A 22,404-nucleotide genomic window follows, 5' to 3' on the forward strand; every position below is an offset into this window, starting at 1 on the left:
TAAAAGTTTTTGAACGTTTTTGAAGCATCAAATGCTTCAAAAAGCATACAGTGATGAATGCTTATACGAGTGGTTTTAGCGATTTCAAAGTGGTCATGAGATGCTTGAGGACAACGAAAAGCCGAGCCATCCAAAAACTGGACTGAGTGAGGTTAACATCCAAAAAGTGAGTGATTTCTTCAAAGAAAATCCAAAATCGTCCGTGAGATTGATTGAAGATGAATTGGGGATTCCAAAATCAACTGTACACAACATTTTGACTGAGAGTTTGGGCCTTCGTAAATTGAATTCGCGATTTGTTTCCCACAAGTTGACTGACGACCAAAAAATGTATCAAATTTAACACTGCAAGGACCTCATTAAAACCACTCGTAAGGACTCAAACTTCCTTGAAATGATCGTTACTGGTGACGAAACTTGGTGTTTTGAGTACGATCCTGAAACAAAGTGGCAGAGTGCTGAGTGAAGACCACCAGAAGAGGGGCATCTGAAAAAAAAGTTGTTTGGAGAAGTCAAAAGGAAAGACAATGCCGATTTGTTTCTATGATTCCAAGGGCATTACCCACAAAGAATTCATTCCGACTGGCCAAACGATCAATTGTGAGTTTTATCGCAAAGTTTTGAAGTGATTGATAGCGAGAATTCGTCGCATACGGCATGAATATCATGACAACCGACCGTTCGTCAAAACACACTGTCACTCTTGGCACTATAACTCGGCTTCTAATGAAACAAATGTCATAAACAGTTGACACAACACTAATGAAGGTTGCTGCTTTCGACAACAAAAAGATAAAAGTGACGCCACTAGTTTCTTCTATTTTCAAAAAAGTTCGGTTTCTTTTTGGACAGAGGGTGTAGTGCTAGAAATCATGTCCACATAGATTTAGATTTTATTCATGGTAGACACCTTAATATGTAAAAAAAAAATTCTTAGTTAACTCTCACTATAATAGATTTGTAGGGACTACAGAAATGGTTTGTTACTGTGGATAGTTTGCTATAGTTAATTTGCTTTAGCATAGTGTTGTATATAATGGAGCTTTGGTTGTTTAAAACATCAGTTGTACTTGAATTAACATCTTGTTCATATCATGTCCAAGTATTGTAATTAATAAGACAAAATAGCTTTTTAATCTAGGGACATAAATATTGCATAAATAGTTTTAATGGAGCATGTGTATCAGATATACGAGGTGGTATCAAAAAGTTTCAAGACTAGGTTTGTAACACGCCAACAGATGTGATGTTTTGCAAACTAGGTTTGTAACATGCCAACCCTGTGACTGCACGCACAGTCACAGGGAGCACTTACATCCATAAGTCAGTGTGCCAAAAGACATCGTCCTGCATACATCGGGAGCTGTGCAACTGATGCTATTCCGACCACCTGCGTTACCACATCTGCGATTTCATCATGGACAGCAAGTTAAAAGAACAACGAGCAAACGTGGAATTCTGCATGAAGCTGAGAAAATCTGCCACAGAGACGTTTGACATGATTCGGCAAGTTTACGGCGATGCTGCAATGAGTCGTTCAAGGTATTTTGAGTGGCACGTGTGCTTCAAGAACAGAAGAACATCACCTGAAGATGATGAGAGATCAGGAAGACCTTCAACGAGCTCAACCCCCAAAAATGTCGAAACCATTCAGCAACTTGTGCACGAGGATCATCGGAGAACACTCCAATTGTCGGTGTGTCATACGGAACAGTCCAGGCAATCCTCACATGTGATTTGAACATGTGCAGTGTTGCTGCCAAGTTTGTCCCCAGGCTGCTGACCCAGGAGCAGAAGGAACACTGCATTGAAGTCTGCCCAAGAACTCCGTCAACATGCCGTGAATGACCCATTCTTCATGTCGAGGATCATTACTGGTGACGAAACTTGGGTGTATGGGTACGACCCTGAGACAAAGCAACAGTCTTCACAGTGGAAGAGCCCATCATCTCCACGACCGAAAAAGGTGAGGCAGGTTCGCAGCTCGAAGCTCGACCAAGTGCATGCTCAACGTCTTTTTTTAACCTTTGCGGCATTGTGCATTGAGAATTCGTCCTCAGGGGCCAGATTGTCAATAGCGAGTTCTACTGCCAGGTTTTAAGGCATCTGAGGGAGGACATTCGGCGAAAGCGACCAGATCTGTGGCATGCGAAAAAATGGATGCTCCATGACGACAATGCATCCTGTCAGTGAGCTCTCCCCACATGAGAGTTTCTCGACAGAAATAACATGATCTCACTTTTGCACCCACCCTACTCGCCAGATTTAGCTCCTACAGACTTTGCCCTCTTCCTGAAGATGAAGATCCAGCTCAAAGTTCACCGTTTTGACACCATTGCGGAGATCCAGCACGAATCGCAGAAGGTGCTTGACATGCTTCGAAAAGAAGGCTTCCAGGACACATTCCAGAAGTGGCAAGAATGCTGGGAGTGCTGTATTGATATGCAAGGGGACTATTTTGAAGGTGAAAGTGTGCAAACGTAGATAAATAAAGTAATTTCTCGTAAATAGAGCTAGTCTCAAAACTTTTTGATACCACCTTGTATTTATAAAATCTTTCATGGCCTACACATCTGAAAAAAATAGAGAAAGAGGGAGAGAACTTGCAATATATCTCATCCACTGTTACATGGATGAAGTATATTGGAGTTTTTGAGTAAAATTGTATATTTTTTACATGTATAAGCTGCCAGAGTTTTTATGAATAGTATATTGCATAAATATGACTTCCTACATTCAAACAAATGAAAGATCTCTATTTTCACTTTTCACCTTACAACCTCTATTTGACCTGAATCTAGCCTGCTCAAATTTCCCTTTCTTTTTCTTAACTTCTGCAACTTCTGCTCAAGTATGCTTGCATAAATCTTATCAAACTCAGTAAGAGTTTGATAAGATTTATGCAAGAATTACAGAGGAAAATTCCTCCTGTAATTCTCAGTTACATTTTTATGAGAGCTTGCTCTTTTATAGTATGAGCGTTTGGCTTCAGTTATCTAGAATTTGACCTTCTGACCAGGCCTACTGAATTATGCAGTGTAAAACTTTAATCTATCTTTGAGCATTTTTGGTTGGATGTCATCTACTCCACCTGCCTTTCTACATTTCCAGCTTTTGATGGCTTTTTCTACCTCAAGTGTTGATATATTGATGACTGCATTCCTCTTGAATATTTGTTTACACTGTTTTATCACTTGAGGTAGAACAGTGTAAACAAAGTAATTACTTTTGCTATCTAGAATATCTTTATTTTCAGTTTTTATGTCACCTTTATCATCTCTGATTCCTTTTACAGTACTTTTCTTCCCTTTCTAAGTTTTTTTCATTGACTCCACAATGTTTTGTTACTTTCCTGATAGTTATTTTCTATATTCTTACCAAAATCATCCTGTGATTTTTGTTTAGCTACTTTTACACACTGTTTTACTTTCTCTCTTTTTTTAAAAAAATTCTGTTTGCTCATAGCACATGCTGAATTATTTACTAGGAACTTTTTGATATGATTTCTTCTTTTCTATGACTGCATATCTTCCTTCCTTAGTTCACCCACATAGTTCTAATTTTATTGTTCTGATTATGGTTTTCAAACTTTTTAATTTTTTTCTTGAATAATATTTGTATACTGCAATCTACAGTTCACTTTTAAAAGCTATGCCACTTTGATTCTTTTTAAAACTTACACACTTTTTCAGTATGATATTCAATCATAACTAAATGACACTTCTTGTTTCAAATCCTATGTATACTCTTGTATTCTCAACCAGTTACTATCAACAATAGCATAATCAGTGAAGGTCTTCTCTTCGTGTGAATTTGTGTATGTATTTATTTATATTGGAACATGGTATTAGTATTGCTGTTCATATGCATATGAACAGCAATATGTTTCCAATTCCTAATTTTTGCTTATTCCAGACAACTACCGTAGCTTACAATTGCCAGGAATGGATGTCTTGTGTATTGGTTGAGTTAGTTTAGATGAGATGAAATTAAATACTGAGCATCTCTACTGGATCTTTCTAAGCAACAAATTATAGATACCAAGAAATTATATACTTGGTTTAATCCTTGATCCAAGTGTAAGCAAAAGTTTGCACCTAAACTATTTTCAGAACTGGAGAAACTCGCATAAAGAAGCTAATGATTCACATCACTTGTCTGAGTATCCCATAATGCAAAGCACATATCCTTGTAGAGATATATAATGCTATACATTATGGAAAGGGTCACTACCCAAACCAGTTTCAACCTTTAATTGAGGTCTCATCAGTGGGAGCCAGACTCAGAGGTGATGCTAAAGTTGACATAATGCAATAGTCATATTTTCATATACGAGTAAACAAAAGGTGTCACACCTTATTATTAAAATACTCTGGATTAAAGAAAGTTATTGGAAGTTTTTCCTCTTGATTATACTATAAATTAAATTCTCGTGGAAAGGCTTAAACGTTGGTTATGCATTTTCACTATATAATTTAAGGAAATTACAACATACTAGAACATACATTAAAATAAATTTTAATATATTTCAATATTTCAGCAACGTCACGCTGCCATTTTCAAGAACTTAAGTACAAGATATGTGCATGCAGGCACAACAAAACAGTAAGTGAGGAAGAAGTAGGAAGCTATTATTTCTCCTAAAGTCCTGATGGTGCCCTCTAGTGGGCAATGTTGGTATTCTTGGGCAATTGGGCTGAAGGTCTTCTGATGTAGGTTTCCCAAATTTGAGGAAGTCTCATGCAGCCAAATTTGTTGAGGTCTGGATCGTTTCTTAGGGCTGAAGCTCATTCCATGAAAAGCCTTTCATATCTGTATTTGCCACGGTGTATTATCCTGGCTTTCTTCCACCGTATTCTATGGCAGGTATCCAGCGCATGGTCAGCAAGACCAGAGTGGCTGTATTGGTGAAACCGGATGTAGTCCTTGAGTTCTGAAATTCTGATATTTGCTGTCCTGCCTGTTTGGCCAAAGTAGGACAGCTTACAGCTGCAAGGGACCTGATATACACCAGGTTGGTCTTTAGTAGAGCAGATAAGGGATGCCAATTTTTTATATGGTCTGTAACAAGAAGTTATGTTTTTTAGGATTTTTGTGATTTTTTCCGAGGTGCCTCGGATATAGGGTATGGTGATGGATTTAGAGTAATCCTTGTTGTGAGGGGGTGGGGGTTGTGGTTTACTGGTTTCAATATTTTTTGGGGGGGGATAGCCATTGGCTGAGAAAGTGTTGAGAATGTGGTTTAGTTCTGTGGTTAGGGCATTGTCATTTGAGCAGATAAGTTTAGCCCTGTTGTGTATGCCTTAATGACTCCATATTGTTGTGAGGAGGGGTGGTGGGATTGTTGGTGAATGTATCTGCCTGTATGGGTGGGTTTTCTATATACTGAGAAAACCAAGGTTCCATCAGGCTGGCAGGTGACTAGTGTGTCTAACAAAGGAATGCAGTTGTTTTTTTTCTTCTTCCAGGGTGAATTTGATTCTGGGGTGTTGGTTGTTTAAGTGTGTTAAGAAGGAGAGGAGTGCATCGGAGCTATGTGGCCAAATAGAGAATACATCATCTACATAGCAAAGCCAAACGGTTGGTTTTTGTGGGGCAGAGTTTAAGGCTTTCTCTTCAAAAGTCTCCATATAAAAGTTGGCCAAGGGTGGGGAGAGTGGAGAACTCATGGCTGTCTCCTCTATTTGTTTGTAGAATTTTCCTTGCCAAACAAAATAGCCTGAGTTCATTGTGAACTGAAATAGGGCTGTGATATCAGGAGGAAATTTAGCTTGGATTAGCTCTAAAGATTCTTTGAGTGGGACATTAGTGAATAAGGAGGAGACATCAAAACTGACCATTATGTCAGTGTGTTTGAGTGTAAGGTTTTTTATGCTGGCTTTGAAGTGGGCTGAGTTTTTTATGTATGAAGGGTGTGTTGCCAGTACAGTGTGAGAGAGCTTTGGCCAAATGTTTAGCTAGTTTGTATGTGGGGGAATCAATGCCATCCACTATGGGACGTAATGGCACATTTTCCTTGTGAATTTTTGGGAGTCCATAAATACGGGGGGGGGGGAGGGTATGGAGTTATATGGTTTTAATTTGTTAGTGATTTCCACAGGCCAAGAAGTGACCTTCTTAAGGAGCCTGTGGAGTTTTCTAATTTGTGAGTTGGTGGGATTGTACTCGATAGGGAGGTAAGTGGCCCGATCTAACAATAGAGATTTCAGCTTACCTGTGTAATTTTTTTGGTTAAGCAATACTGTGGCATTCCCTTTGTCAGCTTTGGTGATTATTATTTTCTTGTTTTTCTTTAATTCTAATAGAGATTTAATTTCTTTACTGGGCATGTTGGTTTTAGATAGTTTAGCTTTGGTCAGAACACAAGCTACATCCAGTCTAATATTGTTGGCGACGTGGCTTGGAAGGTGTCGAATCCAGTGTTCAATTCGTATCATGATTTCCTCAGCAGGTATTCTTCTGGGTGCAATGGCGAAGTTGTCGCCATGTGCGAGGGTGTTGAGTGCTTCAGGTTTCACACTAAGTGACGACAGGTTAACTTCCGTTTTGGTAGGAAGTAGTGGTTTCGAGATTGCGTCCTCTTTTTAAATTTTCAAATTTTTTGATGTGCCGATCTCGTACTTTTTTAAATTCTTTCTCCGCTGCAGTGCACGAGATGTCGTATAAAATCGACCAAATTTCATGGCTTAAGGTGCTTGAAAGGTCATCTTCAAGTGCTTGTATAGCTGAGTTAGCTTCACTCAGGAAACGACAAGTGGCGGCAATTTGTTCTCTGAGTAAGGCTTGGCTGGCACGGTTATAAATACGAAGTGCCTTTTGCGAAGAGAAACGGTGCTTGAATTTCACACAGTTAGGGATTACTTGGTTATCCCGGCAGTGCTTCAGGAAGGCGAGACAATTCAGTTGTCTTGCTAGCTTCAACTTCAATTTACCATAATGGCGTGTGCTTTACGTGCAATAACATCTCCGTGGATAATCGTAATTCTCGTGGAAAGGCTTAGACCTCGGAAAAAATCACAAAAATCCTAAAAAAAACATAACTTAACTTCTTGTTACAGACCATATAAAAAATTGGCATCCCTTATCCGCTCTACTAAAGACCCCCCCCCCCCCCTAGACCTACCTGGTGTATACCAGGTCCCTTGCAGCTGTAAGCTGTCCTACTTTGGCCAAACAGGCAGGACAGCAAATATCAGAATTTCAGAACACAAGGACTACATCCGGTTCCACCAATACAGCCACTTTGGTCTTGCTGACCATGTGCTGGATACCTGCCATAGAATACGGTGGAAGAAAGCCAGGATAATACACCGTAGCAAATACAGATATGAAAGGCTTTTCATGGAATGAGCTTCAGCCCTAAGAAACGATCCAGACCTCAACAAATTTGGCTGCATGAGACTTCCTCAAATTTGGGAAACCTACATCAGAAGACCTTCAGCCCAATTGCCCAAGAATACCAACATTGCCCACTAGAGGGCACCATCAGGACTTTAGGAGAAATAATAGCTTCCTACTTCTTCCTCACTTACTGTTTTGTTGTGCCTGCGTGCACGTATCTTGTACTTAAGTTCTCGAAAATGGCAACGTGACGTTGCTGAAATATTGAAATATATTAAAGTTTATTTTAATGTATATCCTAGTACGTTGTAATTTCCTTAAATTATATAGTGAAAAAAAAAACTATAAATTAAAATACCAAGAAATTATATGCTTGGTTTAATCCTCTATCCAAGTGTAAGCAAACAAGTTTGCACCTGAAGAATTTTCAGGACCAGGGAAGCTCATATAAAGAAGCTAAGTACTTCACATCACTTATCTTAGTGTCCCAATGCAAAGCATATCTCTTTGCTGACATGTATAATGCTAAGCGTAATGGGAAGGGTCACTACTGTTACACCTGATATCTTTAGAATATAATATTCTCAGTTATCATGGTGTAACATGAAAATTAAATAACATAAATAAACACCCCTGCATAAAAAGGATAATTTAGTTAATGTAATGTTCTTGCATCCAGTATAAATTGAGTAAAATGTAAAGGTCTATTGTTTAGTTAAGATAACAAAAGAAAAGAATGTATTAAGATGTATTATGACTAAACAAGGAATTTGTATTAAATAAGTAGCTAACTAAGAATTAATATAGTAATGCGATTAAGAATGAAAGAGTTAAGTGCATAAGTTTAAAAGGATGAGTCATGAGGACGCTATGTAAGAGGCTACGGATTAAGCTTTAAGTAGAATTCTGAGAAAAGGTTTGAAAGGGAGTTAAGATAGAGGCTAACAAGAGAAATAACGGAATATCGCTTAGGGCCTGTGCCCGGATGGGAACTTCGTTACGAGTTGCCGATCAAAATGACGTATGGCGGCCAAAATGCCACCCAATTGGTAGACAGACGGAAAACAAGTAGGAGGTGGGGAAAAGAGGTAAGAAAGGGTGCCGTTAGGGAAGCAGCTATAAAAGGGTTGGTAACCCCCCCTTCGAGGCTCTTTTCTTTTTGACTTTGGATTTTCGAGGAGTAGGGTCTTTTGGGTCTTGGGGGAGACGTTTAGGTGGTCAAGGAGGTTTGAGGCCTTTTTGCGAGAAGAGAAGAAACGTTTGGATAGTTGCGGTGGTTTTAGTTTGGTTTTCTAGTGGATTTCACGGTGTTCCTGAGTGGAGAGATATGGCATATATCCTCATGCCACAACAAGGAATCGAAGGTGAACGGGAAAGCTATTCCCGTATTCCTATGTAGAAAGCGAAATATACCAGAGAGTCATAGGAAGCTGTGAAAATATCGATGTCCTCGTCTCAGATAGTACAGCCGGCGGCGCAGATGTTCATATAGCCCTGAATTGCAAGAAGTTATGCAAGCAAGTTCGTTCAGTAGAAGGTGAAGGCCCGTAAGTGAAGCTAAAGAAAGGTATTGTGAATTTTGTCTTATGTTAACTAGAAGTTGTATGTGATAGATACCATTGTCATATTACGGAACTGTTAAAGTGATTAGGGAGAAATTATAATAGGACTTTAGAGTTTGATAGAGAGTGTTAAAAGTAAGCTAGCTAGAGTTGATAATTTGTGAATAATTAATTATCCTAAGAATCTTGAGTGTCTACTATATTGTAAAAGGAAAATTAATGACATAGTTGTGTGTTAATGAATATTGAGTTTGATTAGTGTAAATTGAGTAACCAAGTAGCCTGAGGAATTTGAATGCCTAGTGTGATGTGTAGAGAATCGGAATTGTCATAAATATGTGCTAGAGTAGTTAATGTATTTGTTAGTGTACTTGGAGCTGATTAATCTATTAATGTGTGATGATCTAAAACTTTTATGTTAAGTGAATTCATGTTTTGTATAAAAATTTTGTGGCGGCATGATCATAGTAACCTTTGTCGAATCATAGCCCAACTACTTGTATTAAGCTAATTTTAGTGTGTAAGTAATTTAGTTGTGCATTTTGATATGTACCATGTTTAGAGAAATAATAAACCTTTTGTTTAATGATAAAAGAAGTTGTCTGATATTGCTAATCCAATGCACCGCTTAGAAACATTCGAGCCTAACCACGCGGGGAATTAATGTTAAGAAACAGGAAGTTTAAGGAATTAATGTTGAGTAATAAGAAATAGTGTCACGACTGCAATAGTTACACTTTCAGTTATTTGAGTTCCTTTCTCTGTTTATGTGCAAGATATCTTAAACTAAATATCCCAAAAGGCGCAGTTAAAATACAAATACTAGGGATACTACGGGGAACAATAGCTCAGATATTAGTAGAAATTTTGGTGGTGTTTTGAAAATAGAAGTTAGAAGAATATAGACGAAGGCAGTTTGTAAGACAAACAAACAAAGATCGTATGATAGGGACATAACACTACCCAGACCAGTTTTGACCTTTATTGAGGTCTCATTAGTGGGAGCCAGACCCAGAGGTGATATTAAGGTTGAAGTAATGCAGTAGTCATATTTTCATACACGAATAACCAAAAGGACTTCTGCATTACTTCAACCGTAGTATCACCTCTGGGTCTGGTTCCCACTGATGAGACTTCAGTTAAGGTTGAAATTGGTTTGGGTAGTGACCCTTCCCATAATGAATAGCATTATACATGTTTGCAAGGTGATGTGCTTTGCATTATGGAATACTAAGGCAAGTGATGTGAAGTATTGGCTTCTTTATACGATTTGCCCTAGTTCTGAAAATAGTTCAGGTGCAGACTTGTTTGCTTATTCTTGGTTTAATTCTTTATCCAAGCATATAATTTCTTGGCATCTTTAATTTATAGTATAACCAATGGGAAAAACTTCCAATCTAAGCAACAAATATAAAATGTTATATACAGACAACAAGAATCAGGGAAAAGAGGGAGCAGCTATAGTACTCAACTAAATATGAGTATAATCTTCTTCGATGGCAAGCAGTATTGAGTAGTGTGATGTAGATAAATATCAGAATGAGGAACAATGAGACTTATCTGTGTGTACAGGCCACGGAAGGTTCTACCAAGGAAGAAACGGAGGAATTTTTTGAGGCATTAGAGAAAGCAACTAGCCCAATAAAAAAGGAAAAGTTGTCCTTGTCGGAGATCTAAACAGCAGGGTAGGAAATAATTATCAGACATATAGAAATATTTTTTGGGGCGCTTAAGGCTCAAAGCTATATAACTGAGAGGAGACCTCCACATAGCCTTTAAAGGAATGCGGAGAATCAATCAAAACTTCCGACCTAATGTCCAATCCTCACCTTCTCATGGTGCACCCTGTTAGGTATCTACTTAGATACTGAATGAATGAGGATGGGCTGGCAATTTGTGATTTAGCAAATCAAATTGTATTCTTATTGGCTTAAACCAAAATAAAAAATGTTGGTACAACATGACAGAACTTCATTCCAGTTGGGACATTGCCTGGTTAAACAAGGGCCCTGTTGTTTTCACTAGGGAACCAGGACAAACAGCGAAAAGTCGGCTACTGGAACAAATCTTAAAACCCACCCGAACTCAACATCACCAGAGTTCAAGATCGGTACTATCAACATAAGCCTGAATGGCAAAGAAATGGAACTAGCTGAAGAAACAGATAAGTACCAGATCGACATAATAGGGGTTACTGAAACAAAAAAGGCAAAAACTGGCGAGATCTTTCTGAGCAATAAATACAAAATGTTATATTCAGGCAATGAGAATCGAGGAAAAGGAGTAGCCATAGTATTCAACACTAATAGACTTATTGTGCCTATGGTCCCACAAAAGGTTCTAGTAAGATAGAAGTGAAGGAAATTTTTGAGACTTTAGAGAAAGCAACTGACACAATGAAAAAGGAAAAGTTGGTCCTTGTTGGGGATCTAAATAGCAGAATAGGAAATTAATTGTCCAATACAAAAATATATTGGGAAAATTTGGAGAAAAGAGCAAAGCTAATAATAATGGCAAATACCTGTTGGATTTCTGCTCAGGACATGGACTGGTTATTACTAACACGATGTCCCAACATAAAAGTGTTGAAGTGCACAAATTCACATGAAGAGAAGTAGCAAGGAATAAGAAAAGTCTCATCGACTATGTTATTGTTGATAGTAATGTTTTCTCCCTGGATACCAGAGTGTACAGAGCATTTGAAATTGGAAGTGATCACCATTTAAGTCTTGAGCAGATAAAATTGAATTTCATATTGAAAAGAAGAACATGTAAGAAAGTTTTAAAGCAAATAAAAGTTGAGCAGCTCTTGGATGTTAACTGTAGACTAAAATACAAACATGATAGGAGAAAAATGAAAGAGTTTGAGAACAGCAACCAAACCTTTGAGATTCAGTGGCAAGCCCTGAAGAAAACACTAATTGATTCAGCTAGAGAGGCATTTGGTGAGGTTGTCTGCAAGGATATAAAAATCAGAACTCCATGGTGAACACAGGAAGTTAGAGGCAGTGAAAGAAAAGAAGAAAGCATATCAAAAGCTCCTGGGAAAAGTCAGCTTGTTCTCTTAGAGAATACAGAAACAAATGTAAGAAAGCTAAACAAAAATCATGGGAGAAGTTTGGTAAGAACATAGAAACTAAGTATCAAGAAGATGGCAAGATTTTTCTGGAGGTTGTTGAAGAAGCTCAGAAATGGAGGAAAGAGTGCTGTAAAAGGAATTAGAGATGATAAAGGTGACATGAAAAACAGAAGAAAAAGATATCCTTGAAGTATGGAGTAATTACTTCGAAAAATTGCTAAATGAAACAATCAGTGATGACAGCACAGTGGTAAAAAAAATACTGACCAGGCATGTAGTCAGGAATACATATCCATACTTGAAGTAGAAAAAGTCATCAAAAGCCTGAAATGTGGAAAGGCAGCAATTCACTGCATAGTTCAGAAGGCCTGGACAGAGGGATGAATTCCAGATGATCGGAATAAAGCTCTTAGTACCCATATATAAAAAGGGAAATAAAACTGAATGTGAGAATTACAGTGGTATTTCTCTGAGTGTTCCTGTTAAGATATATGGAAGTATACTTGAAAAACGGTTGAGAAGGATTGCGGGAGAGAAGCTTGGTGAAGAACAAGCTGGATTTAGGCAAAATAGAGGCTGTCAGGATCAGATTTTCACTTAACAACAGATAGTTGAGAAATCATGGGAATATAACAGAGATCTATATTAAAGTTTTGTAGATCTGGAAAAGGTATATGACAAGGTGCCAAGAGAGAAGCTATTAGAAATGCTACAGTTATATGGTGTCAATGGGGCATTATATCAAGCAATAATTAGTCTTTATTTCAGTTTTAAGTCAGCAGTTAGAATTGAAGGAAGTATAGGAAGGTGGTTTAATGTTATATCTGGTATTAGACAAGGATGTACATTATCCCCTCTGTTATTCATGATCTATATGGATCACATTATGAAGAAAAGTGGTATTAAACCTGATATCAAAATTGCAGATGTTAATGTCAGCTTTTTGCTTTATGCAGATGATATACTTCTAAATAAATCTGCTTCAAGTCTGTAAGATTCCCTGACTACAGTGAATAACTGTTGTAATAGATATGGTATGAAGGTCAGCAATAACTAAATAAAAGACAATGTACATTATCCCCTCTGTTATTCTTGATCTATATGGATCACATTATGAAGAAAAGTGGTATTAAACCTGATATCAAAATTGCAGATGTTAATGTCAGCTTTTTGCTTTATGTGGATGATGTTATAGATCTGGATCTGTGGATTGATATCCACCAACCTTACCATGAATGGATTTCCTCGAAGACTCGTCCACAAGATACTTTTCTCTGAACCCCGACAAAGACAAGATTCCATGTTTAGGGACAGTTTCCAATAAGATTGCTAGACTCCTTAGACCACATAAAATAAGAGTGGCCTTTAAACCCACAGAAACGATTTGACAATTCTTAAGATCTCCAAAAGATAGCCATCCTTTCTCCAAATATGCTGGAGTTTATAACATACCATGCTCGTGTGGCTTGAATTACATCGGCCAAACTTCAAGGAGCCTTGAAATTAGGCAAAAAGAACATATAGGTGACGTCAATAACAGAGAAGAAAAATCAGGGTTATCGTTTCATTTCTCAAGAACGTACCATACCATAGAGTGGGATAGAAGCACAATTCCTTACATGGAGGAGGACTTCCACTGCCGAATTTTTAAGGAGGCCACAACAGTTGCCCGCTGTACACAAAACCTTAACAGGAACCAAGGACTAATCTTGCCCGTGATCTGGAAGACCCTTATCAGATCCTTCAACTTGCCAGAACTGAATTATAGTGCCAACTATAGAATGTTCCTAAATAACAAGTGAGATCATCCATGCTCTATGAATGTATTGTACGTGCTCTGTTCTTTGTTTAATATAATTGGAATCGGTTGATTTTAGTTTGTAACAGTTTTTTACTTTTTAGTGCCTTACATCGGTTATGTACCCTGAAGATGCCAACAGACTTAGTTGGTGAAACTAGTTGGTATAACTTAGTTGTTTATTATATACACTTGATCAATATAATCCCAATAAAAGTTTTTCCAGAGCTTTTTGGTCAAGAAAATTAAACGGTCAAGAGGAGGACTTCCACTCTTCCACTCCTTTTTTTTTTTTTTTTAACATTTTTTGAAGACAATGAGAATAGGCAGAAACATTAAATATCAATTGCATTGTGAATGGAGAACCTATAGAACAAGTAAAACATTTCAACTACTTAGGCACAATTTTTAGTGAAGATGGTAAATTAAATATGGAAATAGACAACAGAATTAGTAAAGCTGGTATGGTAGGAAGTCAAATGAATAAATTTATATGGAATAAGACAGAAATTAGCCAAAACACTAAATTACCTGTATTCAAGACAGTATTATTATTATTATTACATAACACTTCCAGGGAGTTCAAAGACTCATCAGGGAATGGCACCTACTCTACAACTCCCCCATCTCCACTACTGCACCAACCGCAACTACCCTCATCATCTGCGCCAATGCCATCTACCACTGACCACCACTACTAGTATTTTTACAGACAATCGCAAACATCCATGCCCACGGCGGGATTTGAACCCACAGCCTTTTGGCTCGAGAGTGGATATGCTAACCACTCAGCCAACCAGGCTGTATTCAAGCCAGTTTTGATTTATGGATCTGAGAGCTGGGTCAGAAGTAAAACACTTGACCAAAGACTAGAGACTGCAGATATGAGAGTACTGAGAAAGATTAGGGGCATGGACAGAAGGCATCAATGGCAATATCATATTAAAAATGAGGATATTAGGAAAGAACTTGACATTGTCAGCATCCAGGAATGCATTAGCAGAGCTAATCTCAGGTGGTATGGTCACTTGAACAGAATGGGCGAGGAAAGATTAGCAAAACAAGTGTTCTCTGACAGGTTGGCAGAAAAACGACCCACAGGAAGACCAAGATATCGGTGGATTGATATGGTACAAAGTGCCTTAGATGGTAAAAATATAAGATCTGATAATGTTGGGGTCTTGACAAGTAACAGAATGATTTGGAGGAAAATTGTAGATAGGAAGTTAGGAAGTTATTAGAAAGTAGATAGGAAGTTATTTTTTAGATCTTACTGAGAACCACTATAGGGACAGGATAATGGTGCTGGAATAAATGTCTTAAGGGAGATTATTTTGAAAAACAAAAATAATTTTGAAATTATAAATCCGTTTTTTCATTGTTAGGCTGAGAACATTTCAGATCACTCCCGTGGAATTGAAGGCGGTTTGGATGCTAAATCAGGTATGCTACAAGGGTGTATATTCCCTTCACTGTTACTCAGTATATATATATATGGATCATGTTATGAAGGAAAGTGATATCGCATCTGAAATCAAAATTGGAGATGTTAATTCTGAGCTCTTTACTTTAGGCAGATGATGTTGTACTTATAAATGATTTCAGTGCAAGTCTGCAAGATTCCCTAACTAAATTGAATAACTGTTGTAAAAAAAAAAAAATAAATAAATAAAAAATGGTATTAAAATCAGCAGTAAAAAGATAGAGTCCCTGAAAATAGAGAGAAACATGAAACATCAACTGTATTATAAATAATGACCCTACAAACAAGTAAAACATTTCAGTTATTTAGGCACAATTTTTAGTGAAGATGGTAAATTAAATATGGAAACAGACAACACAATTAGTAAAGTTGGTATGGTAAGAAGTAAGCATAATAAATTTATATGGAATTAGAAAGAAATTAGTCAAAGACTAAATTAGCTATATACAAGACAGTGTTCAAACCAATTTTAAGTCGTTGATCTGAGAGCTGGGTTAGAAATAAAACACTTCATCAAAGACTGGAGACCTCAGATATGAGAGTTCTGAGAAAGATTACTTAAGTGAAGAAATAGCATCAGTGGCATTATTAAAAACAGGGATATTAGGAAAGAACTTGCCATTGTTAGCATTTAGGAAGGGGGTAATCTCAGGTAGTATGGTCCATTAAACAGAATGGGAGAGGAAAAATTAGCAAAACAAGTGAGTGTTCTTTTTAAGGTTGGCAGGAAAAAGACCTGGAGAAAGACCAAGATGTCAGTGGATTGATGCAGTAAAAAGTTCCTTAAAAGACAAAAATATAAGATCTGATGATGTTGGACTCTTGACAGTAAACGCATTAATTTGGAGGAAAATTGTTGATCTGAAGTTAGTAATGGTGCAACTTTTTCATATAGTACTATCACGATTATCCTGTACTCTCATTGAGAATACATATCAGGAAGTTGATGATGTATCTCAACTAAAACTGCAAATTTGGTATAAATCGAATAACTTAAACTCTGTCTGTATGCATATAAAGGTTGATTGTTTTTGATTAATGGCTGAAGAAGCTAAGGCTATTAAGCCAGTGTATTAAATCTATAAATTGTGTGCGTGTTCTTATAGCCTGTTTTGCGGAATTCAAAACTAGTGTGAGGAAGGGAAGCACAACATCCTGCCTCCTCTGTATAAGACTGGCTAACTTATCTTCATTTGGAAGATGTAAAGAATGGCTTTCTGTCTGTAAACAGAAGTGTACCCCACATGGTTGAAGATGAAATTTGAGTCCTATAAAAATTTTAGTCAAACTTCAGTTTGTATAATTTTTTCTAATTATGTCCTTTTTACTAATTTTGTTTTTTTACTAATTTTCTCCTAAAAATTACTAAATATTATTACATAGGTCTTTTTAAATAATCATGTCTGTCTAATTAATATGGTTGTTAAAAATTCTTGAAGTCTGTTTATTATTAAGATTATTTGATAAAGTTAATTATTCTTATTATTTTTCATTTTTAGTTATCACCAGAAATATATTCTTCAGAATCACCCACATTTGTGCAAGAGTCTTGGTCTAACAGATGAACATTATCTTAATTCTCATTTAGCAACAAGGATAAATGGTTATATTGGTGGCTATGGTTTGCTTTCAGATTTTGAAAAGGAATGGAAGTTTCTTGGACTGTCCGAAGAGCAAGCAAAGTACATAAAAGAGCAAATTACCAATGGGAAGAGACTGGATTGTTAATTCTTAACTTAGCAAAATTTATTTTGCACTTAAATTTTATAAAAACGAAAATAGTTGCAATATAATTATCATTTTTTTTCTTAATTATGTAAAAATATTTCTCTTTTTAGAAATGTCTTTATAGGATTAGATTAAGGAATCTCTTTACAGTATTTAAATTGCTAAGTTTTTGATAGCTACCACTGTCAGATATTCTGAAGGAAACATTCTTTTTATATAACAGACATCGTGTTGCAGACTATGAACTACTTTTGTGTTATTATAATATAATAATTTGATACCTAGCTTTCCCCCCCCCCCATGAATTGCTAATGATGAGTTTGCTCTTTGAATATATAACTGTTCCTAGTCATATAAATAGTTGATTTTGGCTGTTACTTTGAGGTTTTTAATTCAAGATCTGCATTGCAGAGAATGATGGCTGTAATATTGCAAATTTAAATACAGAATGAAAAATTCAACATTACTTCATGTAAATGGCGGTCAGCAAACAGGTAAACATGTAATTTTACAACATTTATTAAATCATAATTAAGCCCATGAAGTATCTCTTTTTTACAGCAAAAAAAAAAAAAAAACCAATAATTTTCTTTATGGTACAAAATACTGGAGATGCTAATAAATATTTAATTATATTTTTTTCACGAACTGTTTGATAGTAACAAAAACAAAGTGAAAGCTTGTAGAATAATCCATACTTATATGTGCTTAGTTATTTATGATGCTAAGATTAGCTGTTGTTTATGGTTATTCTTTGACTTGTTTTTGCATTTGCTGGCTTTTTTTTTTTTTTTTTTTCATGAAGTTCAAATTACTATACATACATATATGTATAATGTTTTAAGTATGTTAAATGGAAATACTGATATTGAATTGCCCTCAAAAAATTGTAAAATCTTAAGTTTTGAAAATTAATATATTTGTTTTCTATTATACTATTTTTATTTATCTGTATTCTAATTTGAAATGCATTTTCTTCCTAGAGTGTTTTTAGTCAGAAACAGACAAGTGACTAGAAAATAATTGACAATTCTATATGCATAGCTTATAGAATTAGGTGTCCTGTTGCAGTGATAAGCAGCCAAAATTTAAAAAATAAATAAATAGAATACTCTATATCATCACATGCCTAGTTATGAATTCTTGCATGTGCCCTTAAAGTAAAAGAAAATTTGTACCACATTATGGATCACATTTTAAAACATTATAATGATTGTACATACTTAAATAATTGTCTGATCCTCGTTTTAAGGAAAATTTCATTTTATTTTGCATGCATTCTGATAACTCAGTAAGAAAAAACAATTATTGCAAAATGTTTTGTAATGATCTGCACATATACTGCCATAATTTTACTTTGAATAAGGATCCTTCAATTATATAATTTTTGTCATGGTTTTAAACACTCAATTTGACTATGCAAATTCAGTGTTACAATAAAATATTAAAACTTAGACTAATAATGAAATTAGATTTAAATAGCAATCTGAAAAATTCAAAGAACGTATTTGTTTGACTTTTATTATATGAAAGTTTAGTACTGAATGATGCTTTGTTGTTTATTCAAGTGTTGAAACAACATTGCTGATGTAGCTACCAACTTCTGTAAGAAACTTGAAACATTACTTTCTTTTAATTTTCTCTCCTTGTTTGCATGTTACATTAAGTTTATATTTTGCTTGGCAGCACTTGCTTAGACATGATAATTCTATATCATGTGTATGTTAACTTAGTTTGGTACATGTGTATGTTAACTTAGCTCCCAGCCTTGGTTTGTACAAAAATCAATGTAGAATTTAGACTAGTAATAAAAATGTAAAAGATTTATGTTAAATGATATTTCTTAAAATATAGTATTTTAGAAAGTGATAATTGCAAAAAAAAAAAAAAAAAAAGCAGATTAGCTGCATCACTTTTGCTATTGATTTAATTGTAATCATGTAAGGATAAGGAAGTCATTTTACATCATTACAAGATATGACTCCACCTGGATTACTGGGATAAATAAACTGTGGAAGGGGTGCAAAGAAGAGTAACAAAAATTATATCAGGATTATGAAATATAGATCACAATGACAGATTGAGAGTATGTTAATTGCAGATGCTGGTAAACAGGAAAAGGAGGGGTGATATAATAAACGTCTGTAAACTGCTGAAAGGGTGTTATAGGTTATCAGCTGTTGAAAAATTTCTTTATATGGAAGGCAGGTCGAGGACAAGAGGCATCCATTGAAGTTTTTATGCTGTTAAGAAAGGCATGTGAGCTAGATTTTTCTCACGGAGCAGTTTTGAGTGGCCCAGTTTGTCTGTTGAAGTAGTGATTGCATCCAGCATGAACGAGCTTAAGAGACGGTATGCCAGCTGGTGTGAATGAACTGTGGTCTCCCTAGAGATATCGGATAATAACTTACAAATACTTTCTGCTGAATGTGCAAGAAGGAATAAAACATTGCTTCTTTTTGTGCTTATGGAACAGTATGGTTCGAAAGTCAGTTTTAATGAGTTGAAGAATTAATAAGTTGCGTGTATTCCCAGATGAATTATTTTCCTGTACCAAGGCTCAGCTATCTCTCTCTCTCTATATACAGGGTGTTCGGGATAAATTTGACAGTTTCGTAAGGAAAAAGAAAATCTTCTTTGTATCTATTAAATTTAATGAATTGACAAAAAAACATTACAGGCAGAGTTAATTACAATACTATCAACAAGATTTACTCAAAATAACCACCATTAGCATCGATCACAGCTTCAATTCTGCTTCGGAACCTCGAACAAGCTGATGCTACAGTCTCCCTGGGAAGGGCCGCAAAAACTGTTTTAATTTTATCCATTAACTGGGCTTTTGTATTACTGGAAGTGCGATTGGTGTCTTTTTCAACTGCGCCCCATACAAAATAATCCATGGGGTTAAGGTCTGGGGAGTTTGGAGGCCAAACATTTGGACTGGTGAAGTCGTAGAAATTTTCAGACAACCATTTTTGACTTTTCCCAGAGGTGTGGCAAGGGGCCGAATCCTGCTGCCATACATACGGCCTACCATTGGCTACCCTTGTTATCCAGGGCTTGACTACAGTTAGCAACTCCACGAACAAAGCCCGAATTCCAATGCCAGGGTTCTTCAACACCTGTTCCTGCAGATTTGCGAGGAATTCTGCTGTACGAACGCAATCAGATCGTCTGCTAGGGATCTTTCTTCTTGCTACATCCTCGTAGTCACCATTGCAAGTCTCTAGTTCATGCCTGATTGTTTTTACTGTATTCAGGGAGCATTGGGCAGCAGTCGTAATATCCTTATTTTGATGGCGGGCACGAATCATCATGATACAAGTTATTCTCTTCCATGATTCAGGTGGGTTCCAGCTATCCATCCTTTCTGACATCTTGTATATGAATGAAGAAGGGTCCAAACTTTTAAATGAAGAGAAGTGTGTGTTAATACATGTAACTTACGGAAAAATATAATTAATTATAAATATGTCAAATTTATCCCGAACACCCTGTATATATATATAATATATATTTATAAAAATAAATTTAACTGACTAGAACCCGAGAAAGTATAACAAAAAAACCTTTAATACATCACGACTAGTTTCATCGGTGCTCCGACTTCTTCAGGTGAGAAATAAAAAAACAAAATATAAAAATAACAAGGTAAAAAACATGGACTTTCCAGCTTAATAAAAAGCAGAATAGTAACAGTCCTATTTGAATAGGTGACCGTGTGCTACCATTGGCATGAGTTGAATGTGTGCGACAGCTAATTTTGAGTGCCAGTACTGGATTACTGCGCTATGGGAATCAGGCAAATTGTAGCTTAGATTGTTGTTCAAATGTGAAGGGTCCAGAACTATTTCTTTTGATTCGATAATTCTTCTTTCGAATTCATCCTTGCATATATATAAATTAGTAGTGCGTTCCCAGTCAACTTGATGTGGCTGTTCTTCGAGGTTAGAGTTTGCCGAGAAAAGGACATGACTGGAAAGGGCGCTTGCTCGTGTTCTACTGTAAGAGATGTCACGTCTATGTTCCTCAAGACAAAGTGAAACAGATTTATCTGTTTGGCCAAAATAAGGTCAACCACAGTCGCACAAAACTTTATAAACACCAGGAAAATGCAGTTGGTTGTGTTTTGGTTTTGGTCGACTCAGAAAAGAACGAAGTTTTGGCAGAGTGGTATAGTCGGTCTTTATATTGAATTTCTTCAACATCTTAGCTAGTTTTGGGGTAAGAGAGCTGATAAATGGTAACTGTATATGAGTGATAGGGTTGGAATCATCTTCTTGTCGAGGATGTTGGCGTGGTCTCAAACGTTTAGTGATGTTACGAGACGAATATCCATTATTTAAGGTGTTTTTCAGGAAGTTAAGCTCTGTTTGAAGGTCTTCTTCTGTGGAAGTGAGACATCTTGCTTGATGGGCAAGGGTGGAGATGATGCCCAGTTTCTGAGGTGGGAAGTGATGAGAAGAACCATGTAAATATCTATCAGTGTGAGTGGTTTTTCGAAAAATTGAAAATTTAAGACAGTCAGGTAATCTGTTGATCTTTAGATCCAAGAAGGGTAGAATGCCGTTAATCTCTAGTGTTCTGATGTGAATTTAATGTTCTGATGTTGGTTATTTAAATAGTTTAGAAAGTTTTGCAGTTCCTCTAAACTATGTCCCCAGATAAGGAAGACGTCATCAATGTAGCGTACCCACAGTTTAGGTTTCAAAGTAGCTGAGGAAATAGCTTTCTCTTCAAAATCTTCTAGAAAAATGTTAGCTAAGACTGGGAATAGAGGACTGCCCATAGCTAAACCGCTAGTTTGTTTGTATATTTTATCTTCGTAGCAGAAATAGCCGGAATTGATGCAGTGAGTTAGAAGAGCAAACATTTTTTTTCGAAACCTTGTCCTTAAGAAGAGTCAGAATTTCATCTGTAGGTACATTCGTAAACAGAGATACGATGTCAAAACTCGCCATTCTGTCAGTCTAAAAGATTCAAATTTTTTATTTTTGAGATGAAATCTTCAGAGTTTTTGATGGAGGAGGAATTGCCAACTAAACGTTTTAAAGAAGCTGCAAGATATTTAGACAGATTGTACGTAGGTGAGTCAATCCCTTCCACAATAGGTCTTAAAGGAGTGTCAGCCTTATGGATCTTAGGCAAGCCGTACAACCGAGGAATGAGGGGATGGAGAGAGCGGAGAGATAGTCTTGTGTGTCTAGGAAGTTCAGAAGTTGATTTCAGAAGATTGTTTGTACTATCTTAATAAGTTGTTAATCTTTGAATGGTAGTCAGCTTTGTCTAAGATTACAGTTGCATTCCCTTTATCGGCAGGTAAGATAATAATGTCATTGTTGTTACGAAGTTGGTGTATTGCTTTCCTTTCTGTCGGCGATAGATTATCTGTAGAACGACGACTGTTGTT

General features: G+C 36.4%; 1 protein-coding gene across 4 annotated transcripts in view; it reads left to right on the top strand.

Annotated features, from left to right (window-relative positions):
- The window catches only part of MsrA (methionine sulfoxide reductase A), a 71,236-nt gene extending 52,418 nt beyond the window's left edge, over positions 1–18,818 (top strand). For all 4 annotated transcript variants that reach the window (XM_090401470.1, XM_090401472.1, XM_090401468.1 and 1 more), the window contains one exon: positions 16,763–18,818. In XM_090401470.1, coding sequence (XP_090257596.1) covers positions 16,763–16,991 — 229 coding nt within the window. In that variant the 3' untranslated portion in view covers positions 16,992–18,818. The remainder of the gene's footprint in view (positions 1–16,762) is intronic.
- Positions 18,819–22,404: the final 3,586 nt, after the last annotated feature.

This window comes from Typopeltis vanoorti, chromosome 12, assembly GCF_054136105.1.
Source record: "Typopeltis vanoorti isolate ZY-2024b chromosome 12, IOZ_Tvanoo_1.0, whole genome shotgun sequence".
NCBI lineage: Eukaryota > Metazoa > Arthropoda > Arachnida > Uropygi > Thelyphonidae > Typopeltis > Typopeltis vanoorti.